Raw genomic sequence first — 10,896 nt, 5'->3', positions numbered from 1 at the left:
CATCCTTATCAGTCTTCATTCGCACCCAACCTAAGATACTGTCAACTCTCTAAATACTTCTAATTTTTTTCCCTTCTGATATTTTCTCATCTAACCAACGAACCAGCTCCCTCTTCAGTTGATCGAACGTAGTGATGTTCCAGAACAACATCAACATCTGAGGTTTGTCTCTCGCATAAATCACCTTACCGTATCGGCGACGAACACTAAACATGATTGTCAAATGATTATTTGAGATGTGGAACAATTACTCACACAACGCATCTATTTATAACACAAAAATTGCATTTTACACTGAGGCTCCAATTGAATTGGCGCCTCCTCTTAAGTCCTACACAGGGGCGTCAATCCAATTGGCTAGGGCACTTGCCCTAGCCAATCCAATTGACGCCTCCATTCAATTTTTAAGAGGAGTCTCCAATTCAATTGGCGACTCCTCCTAAAAGTGGGATAGTTTGAGATTTTTTTTGAAACTGAAGATATTTTAGGAATTTTCTTTAAAAAATGGATTATTTTTGTATAAATTTTCGATAACGTTTGATATTTTGTTGGCGTTTGAAGGACAAAAAAATGGTTGAAGCATTAAAAAGTGAATATGAAAATAGAACTAAATAATATCCTTGTAAGCGAGAGAGGACGCAACACAATGGTTAAAAATGGCGACATAATCTCAATGTTTGAATGAAAAAGATACTCCGCTAACTATTTAAAGCGTGTAACTAACGAAAGATGTTGTCACATTTCGTTCCTCGTTTTTATAAACTCCCCGCTACCACATTATCATCATTCAAATCTCATTCTTCTTCTACATTCCTCAATAAAACAACAAGAATGGGTTCACTTTCTGTCTTTGAACAAACCATTCAATATCCTATTGCTCGCAGAGATGACTCCGTTGTTGACAACTATCACGGCGTTAACATCCCCGACCCGTACCGGTGGCTTGAAAATCCTGACGCTGAACAAGTTAAAGAGTTTGTACAGAAACAGGTTGGTTTAACGGATTCAGTGTTGAAGACAATCGATGTTAGAGCTAAACTTGGTGATAAGATCAAAAAGGTCTATGATCATCCTCGTTATAGTGCTCCTTTTAAAAGAGCTGATAAATACTTTTACTTCCACAATACTGGTCTTCAATCTCAGAGTGTCCTCTATGTTCAGGTTACCTTTCACTTTCACGTTATTTTATAGTTGCCGAAAAGTACATATTTATGAATTCGTGTATACTAATTTCAGGATAGTTTGGAGGGTGAAGCAGAGGCTTTGCTTGATCCCAATGTTCTTAGTGAAGATGGCACCGTTTCACTTAACAGCTTCTCGGTCAGCAAAGATGCTAAGTTTTTGGCTTATGGACTCAGTTCCAGTGGTAGTGATTGGGCTACTATAAAGGTCATGCGTGTTCATGACAAGCTTGTTCAATCTGATACTTTGTCCTGGGTCAGTAATAATAATATCTCATACTGTTTTAATAATGATAGTAATGAATCATGATTCATTCATTGTGTTTCAATTTCATTCAGGTAAAGTTTTCTTCTACTAGTTGGACGCATGATAACAAAGGTTTCTTTTACAGCCGCTATCCGGCTCCAACAATCAGGTAACTCATTTCTGTCAAATTCTTATTCTGTTTTGCAATTCAGTTTAACAGTTAGTGAATCATAGTGTTTCTGATGATGGTAGGAAAGACTAGGATCAGTTTTGGGTTATCTTGATTGATTGTTTTGCTAATTTACAATGTAGGGATGGAGAAGTAGTAGATGCTGGGACTGAGACTGATACTAATCTTTATCATGAGCTATATTATCATTTTCTTGGTACGGATCAATCACAAGATATTCTGTGCTGGAGAGATCCTAACAACCCTAGATATATGTTTGATGGAACTGTCACTGATGACGGAAAGGTACCATTGTTTCCTTGCTTCTTTACTCGCATGATTTGTTTTCCTTGGACAGGTGCATTAGTGTGAACAAGCATGCAAATCCTAAGAAACAAACTGTTTGATTTGATTTTGCAGTATGTTATTCTCATTACTGGAGAGGGGTGTGATCCAGTCAATAAAATATATTACTTCGACTTGTCCGAACTTCCTAATGGTTTGGAAGGTTTTCGAAATGAAAAAACCTTCCTCCCTTTTGTCAAGCTTGTTGATAACTTTGATGCAAGTTATGAACCTGTTGCAAATGATGACACCGTGTTTACATTTTTAACGAATAAAGATGCTCCAAAATATAAACTAGTCCGAGTAGATTTGAAAGAACCTAATGCTTGGACTGATGTTATCCCAGAATCTGAGACAGATGTACTCAAATCAGCATTTGCCGTAAACGGTAACCAACTGATAGTGAGCTACTTGAGTGATGTGAAATATGTTTTGCAAGTAAGAGACTTAGAGACAGGTTCCCTGCAGCATCAAATACCAATTGACATAGGCACAGTTAGTGAAATTTCTGCACGGCGTCAAGATAGTGTGGTTTTCATTGGCTTCTCAAGCTTTTTGACTCCCGGTATCATATATCAATGCAACCTAGGGGAAACACAGATTCCTGATATGAAGATATTTCGTGAGATTGAGGTTCCTGGGTTTGATCGCTCCGAGTTTCAGGTCAATCAGGTAAAAAATGAAACTCACTCATGCTCAAAGTTAGGCCCTTTGAGATATCATTACTCTTGTATGAGTATGGCCATTTATGTCTCTTGGAATTTTTGTTTTATAAATGTTCCATTTGCTTGTGTTTGATTATTTGGCATGAAATAACACATTTCAGGTTTTTGTGCCTAGTAAAGATGGAACGAAGGTACCGATGTTCATTGTTGCTAGAAAGGATATAACTTTGAATGGTTCACACCCTTGTTTGTTATACGGATATGGCGGTTTTAATATCAGTCTTACACCATATTTCAATGTCAGTCGTATTGTCATTGCAAGACATTTAGGTTCTGTTTTCTGCTTAGCAAATATTCGGGGTGGTGGTGAATACGGAGAAAAATGGCATAAAGCAGGAGCCCTTTCAAAAAAGCAAACATGCTTTGACGACTTCATTTCTGCAGCTGAATACCTTGTATCTGCCGGTTATACCCAACCCAAAAAGTTATGCATTGAAGGTGGAAGCAATGGTGGACTTCTTGTTGGAGCTTGTATTAATCAGGTCTGATTCAATCTCTATTCTATTGGGAGCTGCATTTGGTCTTTGTTTTTCCAATCTCATCCTTTGTATTGTGCTTGCTGTATTTACTATTTCTCCCCATTTTGAACAGAGACCTGATCTTTTTGGTTGTGCACTGGCTCATGTTGGTGTTATGGACATGTTAAGGTTCCATAAATTCACTATAGGTTTGTTCTGGTCTGTTCTTTGTAATGTGTACTAATTAGTTATTTTGTCATAGTAATATTGTATATTGTTTTGGTGTTTTGATATTCAGGTCATGCTTGGACCACAGAATTTGGCTGTTCTGATAAGGAAGAAGAATTTCATTGGATAATCAAGTGAGTTTTGTTACTATGTGAAAGTTTTGTTAAAAGTGATAATGTCTTATGATAATGCTATGTTGTTTTAGGTACTCGCCATTGCATAATGTCCGGAGACCATGGGAACAAGATCCAAATAAGTCAATTCAGTATCCATCAACAATGCTATTGACAGCTGATCATGATGATCGTGTCGTGCCATTGCATTCATTGAAGCTATTAGCGGTTAGTCTGTTTTTCGTAGTTTGTGAACTTATTTTGTAGGCTGCAGAACTTTAACTTGTATTCCAAATATTTATCAGACTTTGCAGCATGTCCTTGTCACTAGCCTGGATAAAAGTCCTCAGACAAACCCAATAATTGCTCGAATTGAATGCAATGCTGGACATGGAGCTGGGCGTCCCACACAGAAAATTGTAATAAATTTGTTTTTTTTTAGAGCTTCTATTTGGTATTGTTATATTATTATTGTCTTGGTAAGTTTTACTGATAAGTTGTTGACTGCAGATTGATGAAGCTGCTGACCGGTACGGTTTTATGGCAAAGATGTTAGAGGCTCATTGGATTGAGTAGAGAGGAACTGCATTAGGTGATTTAGTACTATACCAGCCATGGCAATGGCCTAAGAGGCTTGTTATTTTCAGTCAGTTTTTCTTGTATGGGCATGGGGGTCTTACTAGAAAAAGTGATTGCACTACTTAGGTTACAATATGAATTGTACACGTACCCTTGTATACTATTGGAATGGTACAAGCTTCCTCCTGAAATATTCAAGAATGAATACTAAGTTCATTATTTAACCCCATTAATTATACATTTGTTAGCCTCTAGTAAAACATGTTAAATCTACAAAGTACCATGTCAGTTTCGTTTTGGAGATTTTGTTAAACTGCGCTGAAAGCAAAATTATTTTTTTAAAGTGGGGTGTGATCCAAGTTTTGTAAATTTCATTCAAATTGATTACTCACATCACTTTTAAAAAAATGCATTCAAATATAAAGCACTTTGTTCAATTCACATTTAGCTATAATTAATTAAGTCAAAATCAACTTTTTCAACCCATTACCAAACACAAGCTAAGATACTTGAATTCACATTTAGGTGTCTGTTATTCAAACACGTAGCTCTAGACTGACTCATCCGGTCAAAAATCAGTACTTAATTGGTTTAGATTTTTCTCGTCAAAAAATAAACACTTTCCCTCATGAACCGGAGTTTGATGTTATGGTTTGACTAAATGTAAAGAATATGGGAAAAATAGCGTATGTCTCGATTGGCATCACAGTAAATCACCATAATTTTGGCAAAAGGTATACATAAGAGCTTAGCTCACCGGTCACCACCATCCAAAAATACATGTCTACAATACAACGAACACGGCTTGTGTGATTCCAAAAACAACAGTCGATTCCTGTTGACCGTATTGTAGTTCCTATTTAATCGAAGCGTGCTACTTGTAAAGTGCATATCTATTTTTACACCACAAATAATTTTAACATTAACTGCCTGCCTCAAAAAAAATTAACCCTCAAAATCGGTCTATCTGGATCTAAATAAATCAGTAAGAGCTAGGAAGCTTTAAAATGGGGCCATGAGATACCCTTAAGTCAGGAAACATTCCATTTTGATGTCTGTCACATCAAGTTGCAAAATTTCAGCTCTACATCCGAATATAGATCCAATGCTGCAAAAACAAATGTAACAAATAATGCATTTGCCAATAAGGTATGATAACATATAGCTGAGGCAATATCAATATACTCCTATGTATGTAAAACAAAGAAACAGACGGAAGGAATAATTTCTTTATCAATTCTCAGAACCCGTGGGTGTTATTTGATATACCTAGGATGTGTGCGTCCAAGATCCCCATGAACGAATTCCTTGATGTAGGTCCCAGCCTGCACAATTGTATTTGAGTTTTACTAACAAATTAGGGAATACATATTTAACTGTCCATAACAACCAATAATTATTGTTGAGTTGGCACGTGGAGGAATGTAACTCATGCTAGGTCCTCTAGCTCAATCCATTCAACCCTAGTCTGGCCAAAATGGTAGTCAGTTACTCCATTGTGATAGTAATTCCTTTTGCCCAAATAAAATTTTGTACTTATAAAGACAAACCAGCTTACATATGTTTTGCATATTTGTCACCATTCATTGCCAATCAAATGTAAAGGCCTATGGCTGAATTGGAGCCACCGAGTTGGTGGTGTTAAAAGTATCACTTTATGTCTACCTCTAATTTAAAATTATCAGTCATCGAGAACTTTTATTTGCCTACGAGGGAATATAAAACAATACCTGTGTGCATAGATGCAAAAGAAAATATTGGGAACTTCCAGCAATTGTCTCCATTTTCATCCTAAAGATTTGAGAAACAGAAGAGATGGCAAAATTTCAGTTACTAGTTTGAATCTGGCCTTAATTGTGAGCTTGGCATAAAACTGTCAATATATAGTCGTACCAATGAATGATTTTTTCACGTTCTAAAGGACTACGACGGTGCAGCACCCTGATTGGGGTCCTTTGCAAAACTTTCTGCACAAAACAAGAAAACAAATTGTGGGTTTTATAATTACAAATTAAAACAAAAATATCTGCTAATATGCAAAAATCCCATACGAAATTATCCGAATGTTCATGAGCATTAGCCAAGGCAAAACCTACGGTGGTCAGGCTACTACAAGACACAAGTAAAAGTTACAATAAGGATGTGAGTAATAAAAGATGACACATCTTGGGCCTATCAATCACGCCAGGACCGAAATAGAAATATCGGCCTGCAAGTTTATGTTAAACTTTTTTTTCAAAGTACAAGTTAGGTAACAAATTAACAAGTAATAAACAACAATAAAAAACTAACCAAATCCTTGAGTGAAGACACATGTTGAAAATCTTCATCCTTCAGAGGACGAGAAATCCACACCAAAGCAGCATATTGCTTCTATACAATTTGAAGATTATAATAGTAAGGATGACTCAGATGAATGACTCAAAGCTGCAAACCATTGACTATTAAATAAAAGTATACAATTAAAAAGAGAAATGCAAGACCTCCTTCTCAGCTTCTCCTTCACGCATGAGGTCCCAGCCATGACTGCCAACAAGTTTCAGATTTTTCACTCTAACCTACAAGAACATATGGCATTATGTATTTACTCACTGTGAAATAATTAACGGACTTACAAATTTTACCAAATCAGCTACAGCATTACCAATTTATTCTCCATGCTATTTATCTTTTTCTCTACATCTTTAACAAACAGTTCAGATGGGACTTGTCGTGCGTTTTGCACCTCAACAAGAAATGGCCTGCCTGGGCCTAGCATTCGAACCTAGAAGAATAATTACATATCAGATAAGTTTATCCACAAATAAACTTATAACATAAATCAAAACCATGAGTCTTAGTACATCAATATCTTCTCTTCCGGCAGCATGAAACTTGAAACTATCAGCTTGGCATACTTGGAGGATGTTTCCACCAATTATTTCCTACAATGTAAGTATACATTATTGTCATCTTCCACAATCAACAATCAACTTTAAAAGGAAGTATTTTCCGACAACAGAATTTTGCAAGAGTATACAGTACCTCAACTGATGCTTCCCCCATTCTTTCATCATCAATGATCCAACGTGATTGACTCACATTCCGTGAATACTGTGTAAAGGTATCGGCATAAAACTTAGGTTGAACAAGCTAGGTTAAAACATAGTCAATCATCATTTTGTAAGTCATAAAAATGTGCTCATATCCAGAAAAAATATGGCAATTATATTCCATATATGAGAATCTCTGTGACAACAAGTCATATAATTCAAAGTCAAGAAAGCAAACTTGCAGATCACATTAAGTACCACACAGAAACAATTTCACATAGTTTGCATGTATAATATTCACATCATAGCATATCAGCATATTTAGACATGTAAGCTTACTGGTGCTACTTTTGGAGGGAGAACTGATTGTAATTTTTTTTATACCTACTGATACTTACATCAAAATAGACAGGTATGACACAAACAGGGAGAGGGAAAAGGCAGGAGAGAAATAGCAAATCCATTACAGATCCTACAATTTGGTCTTTAATGGGCTTGTTTCTGAATAAAATCAATGATACCGTTGTAAATTTTCCAACTTTATCTTGGAAATGTAAAAATATGACAATACCAAAGAAAATTGATATGATTGAGTTGCAATATGTTATTTTAACTAGAAAAACGGGGGAATAACAAATCCATTACCTTCAGATATCGTCCACCAAAATATAAAGGTGTTCTGGAGCAAAGGTAAGTTAAATGGCAAGGTTCATTTGCCTAAAAAAAATAAGAAACCAAAAATTAGAAACAGAATCATATATAATCTTAATAATAGACAATGAACAAATAGAGTCTATGTCATTGGCTCAGAACTTTTGATTTTACTATGAAAGCAAGACAAGCATCATTCCCATTGTCGAATGCCGATCCCCCACACAAACCAAGGACTAACGATACAGATGAAATAGACAGAAAGCATACTAAGAAAAATCAAACCATAGTGTAAAACAAGTAATTTAAATTTGCAAGATAGAATTTGGAAACAGAGGAGGATAATCAAGAATTACCATTTCCAGCAAGAATTTACAGCAATCAGAGGATTCATTTTCTAGCGAACTGCTGGAAGGCTTTTGTCCAACTAAATTGCATTCATCTATAAAAATGTCCAAATGGTCAATTCAAGGAATTATGAAATCATCGGCAGCGTCTACACCATTGTAAGACCTACAGACAATCTTAGGGTCTGATGGATTAGAGTAATAGTTAAGAGTAGAACAAATTGGACGTATGACACTGTCTACTTACTGGCATAAAACATGTATAGAGTCAAAAGGGTCAACAACAACTCATAAGGGGAATGCGACAGGCTATTTTATGTTTATATAATACGTAGAAGATAAAGGAGCAGAAATTATGAAGGACGGAGGAAGGAAAAAATATCTACAAGGGACATTCTTTTTAACATTCATTTAATACAACTATTGGTTTATTGCACAAGAAGCAATTTAGCTAAGAAAATCAGGACACTATGCCGAAGTTTTTCAGCAAGAAACTGAAATTTCAAGAGATACCAAAAAATGTTCTTTCTGTGGCAGCATTATGTTACAAAGAGAAATAACAGGAACGCCATCTTTCCAACTCAAACTCTTCAATCATTTGAAATTCATATAGGTCCCATAAAATTTATGTGAAACCCACTTTCAAAATAGTAAGACCCATATGAACTTTAACTAATAGAAGAGAGTGTGTCGGTGTTACTAGCACTCCTCTACTGCAAAAAGATATTGTTTGTTAAGAAGGATGTGAAACAAAGGCACATTATCACAAAAGGAAAAATCAATGCTATTGTGCAGACAATGAACACTCATGAACATTTTGATAACTATGCAAGAAAAGCCCAGTCTAATAGCAACACAATAGAACAGCTAATGAATAATAGGTTTGTCCTAAAACAATTATACATAAAGCATAATACTGAGAAAAAATCATAGCTCAAATTGAAGTGCCAAAATGTAAAGTTAATCAGATGATCAAAGATGTTTTTAATAAAAAACAGTAAAGTAAATGTAACACAGCAGTGATAAAATTAGACATGCCTGTTTTTCTTCTCTTACAACTGTCAAGATTATCCGAACATTTCTCAGACTCTTTTGACGCACTGTATGTCAAACGGATGCGGAGAGAATCCGTACTTGATTTACATTCCTGAAAAAACTTGATTTCTTTAGAGGGTTGTTCAAAAACAAATGGACCGAAAGATAACACCTTGACTCATGCAAAGAAAATATACATTTAAGATCAAGTAACTTTATCTTAACAAGTGATGGTCATTGAATAGTGCCAATGCCAATAATTTTAGTGATAAAAATGCAAAAAATTTAAAGTTTCCTTTACAATATATGCAAAAGATGGCACCAAGGAAATAGACTGACCAGGAGATTTTGAAGAGGATGCAGTATAGAAAATTTCAAGGCATCCTTTGCAGAGATGCAAGTGTCTTGAAACCAAGGTTGAGATCCATATTTGGTTTTCATGTATGACCTAGAAAGAATAATTTGAAAAAGATAATAACAGATTGGTATGAATAGTAAGCATGTAAGCTGAACCATATAACAGTAGTAATTGAAGAGGAGATTACCGAAGAGAGATATCGTTGTGATGGATAATTTGTGGAATGGAAACTTCGAGGGAAAAGGAATCACAATGATAGCCCTCACGTTTAACGAAGTTGGAAATGAGAAGAGGAACATCGTCAGTTATACTAGTGTTGTCGTCATTGCGAAATCTGAACTGAAGGATACCTAAGCAGAGGGTGCAGAGTTTATCTGTTGGTGGTTGAAGAGCGAATATGGTGGGTGATAGCGACGGAGAAGCATAGACGGTGGTGGCTTGAACACCGAATACACGGAAGATGCAGCGCACACATAACTGTGGCAAGCAAGAAGAAAGCAATTAGAAATTGAAATGAAAATGAATTGGATAGTAGTAATTAGGAAGTTACGAACCCCGAGGGAGAACAGGTGGTTAACGGCGTCGGAAGGAAGAGACTGAACCACTTCTGTTAACTCGGCTGCGACTTGCACCAACTCCGATTCCATTCTCGAATGACTGCAAACTGCAACGCAAACCGTTCCTTTCGGGCCTAATTAGTCTAATGAAATTCAAATTACTAGTACAGATCAAAAGACATAAAATAACAAATTTACTTACTTTTTTTTATTAAACAAATTTAAATTTACTTATTGTTTTCAAATTTTAATAAAACATTAATTATTATTATTTTTTGTCCAATTTTTGTTAGTTATTTAGTGTAAAAAATGAACTAAAAATAAAATGGTAAATGATTAAAAGTATTAGAGAAAATATAATAGTTATAAAATATATTAATTTTTATCAAGTGTAGAAAGTTATAAAATAAAATAATTGAAAAGGAACAATGATGGAATATTTATTAAATATACTTGGACTAGAAAATTTTTGGACCACCTATAACTCAAACGACTCAAAGCTTCATAAAAGGATTAGAAAACGAGTCGGATAATTCAACAGTCGTTTGATCCACCTCGCCTAGAGTTTGGGTCGTCCGACCACAACCTATATTTGTCAAGCACCAGTCTATTAGGTCATAATGTCTTCAAGTCCATTTATGGGTGGGATGGTTTGGATTTGATGGAAGTGAAATTGCCTTCAAGTGTGTTATCAATTATTTTGTTCTTTTGATATTTTGCATATTATGTTTTATCGTAACTTAAGAGTTACTCGTTTAATATCTCTCTCTCATACACACACATACAAACACACACACAATAGATTTTTCATGCATATAATGAAGTGTTGACTAAAGTCAACCTTGAACAAATCAATTCAAGGAAATGCACA

The 10,896-nt window shown here is 35.4% G+C and overlaps 2 protein-coding genes across 3 annotated transcripts; one reads left to right on the top strand and one right to left on the bottom strand.

The window, feature by feature from the left end:
• The first annotated feature begins 645 nt into the window (after positions 1–645).
• On the top strand, positions 646–4,278 carry LOC127091965 (uncharacterized). Its single transcript, XM_051030718.1, has 11 exons — positions 646–1,161; positions 1,237–1,437; positions 1,521–1,597; positions 1,741–1,903; positions 2,018–2,614; positions 2,769–3,149; positions 3,259–3,334; positions 3,424–3,487; positions 3,559–3,694; positions 3,772–3,885; positions 3,977–4,278. Exons 1-11 carry the CDS (start codon positions 730–732, stop codon positions 4,040–4,042), a joined length of 2,307 nt encoding a protein of 768 aa, XP_050886675.1. The 5' UTR covers positions 646–729; the 3' UTR covers positions 4,043–4,278.
• A 440-nt stretch (positions 4,279–4,718) lies between these two features.
• LOC127091966 (uncharacterized) lies at positions 4,719–10,190 on the bottom strand. Of its 2 annotated transcripts, none has more exons than XM_051030719.1 (16): positions 10,023–10,190; positions 9,656–9,945; positions 9,450–9,558; positions 9,114–9,222; positions 8,085–8,170; positions 7,723–7,794; positions 7,070–7,138; positions 6,889–6,969; positions 6,690–6,809; positions 6,529–6,603; positions 6,338–6,418; positions 5,939–6,012; positions 5,776–5,836; positions 5,315–5,370; positions 5,070–5,153; positions 4,719–4,975 (listed from the first exon to the last, which is right to left on the bottom strand). In XM_051030719.1, exons 1-15 carry the CDS (start codon positions 10,113–10,115, stop codon positions 5,072–5,074), a joined length of 1,458 nt encoding a protein of 485 aa, XP_050886676.1. In that variant the 5' UTR covers positions 10,116–10,190; the 3' UTR covers positions 4,719–4,975; positions 5,070–5,071. The 2 variants fall into 2 exon arrangements, with proteins under 2 accessions (XP_050886676.1, XP_050886677.1); XM_051030720.1 differs by having other exon boundaries at positions 4,719–4,938.
• Positions 10,191–10,896: the final 706 nt, after the last annotated feature.

Source organism: Lathyrus oleraceus, chromosome 6 (assembly GCF_024323335.1).
Source record: "Lathyrus oleraceus cultivar Zhongwan6 chromosome 6, CAAS_Psat_ZW6_1.0, whole genome shotgun sequence".
In the NCBI taxonomy this organism is placed as follows: domain Eukaryota; kingdom Viridiplantae; phylum Streptophyta; class Magnoliopsida; order Fabales; family Fabaceae; genus Lathyrus; species Lathyrus oleraceus.
This window is presented reverse-complemented; position numbering and strand designations above follow the sequence as displayed.

What these genes read in the sequence shown, in the direction of transcription:
- LOC127091965 (XM_051030718.1), top strand. Translation starts at nt 730, where the DNA reads ATGTTGTCACATTTCGTTCCTCGTTTTTATAAACTCCCCGCTACCACA. An exon ending in TTGGAGCTTGTATTAATCAG is followed by an intron (nt 3,150 to 3,258) that starts GTCTGATTCAAT and finishes CATTTTGAACAG; the next exon opens with AGACCTGATCTTTTTGGTTG. An exon ending in GGCGTCCCACACAGAAAATT is followed by an intron (nt 3,886 to 3,976) that starts GTAATAAATTTG and finishes TGTTGACTGCAG; the next exon opens with ATTGATGAAGCTGCTGACCG.
- LOC127091966 (XM_051030719.1), bottom strand. Translation starts at nt 10,115, where the DNA reads ATGGAATCGGAGTTGGTGCAAGTCGCAGCCGAGTTAACAGAAGTGGTT. An exon ending in ATCCTCTTCAAAATCTCCTG is followed by an intron (nt 9,223 to 9,449) that starts GTCAGTCTATTT and finishes AAGTTTTTTCAG; the next exon opens with GAATGTAAATCAAGTACGGA. An exon ending in CGTGAAAAAATCATTCATTG is followed by an intron (nt 5,837 to 5,938) that starts GTACGACTATAT and finishes TCAAATCTTTAG; the next exon opens with GATGAAAATGGAGACAATTG.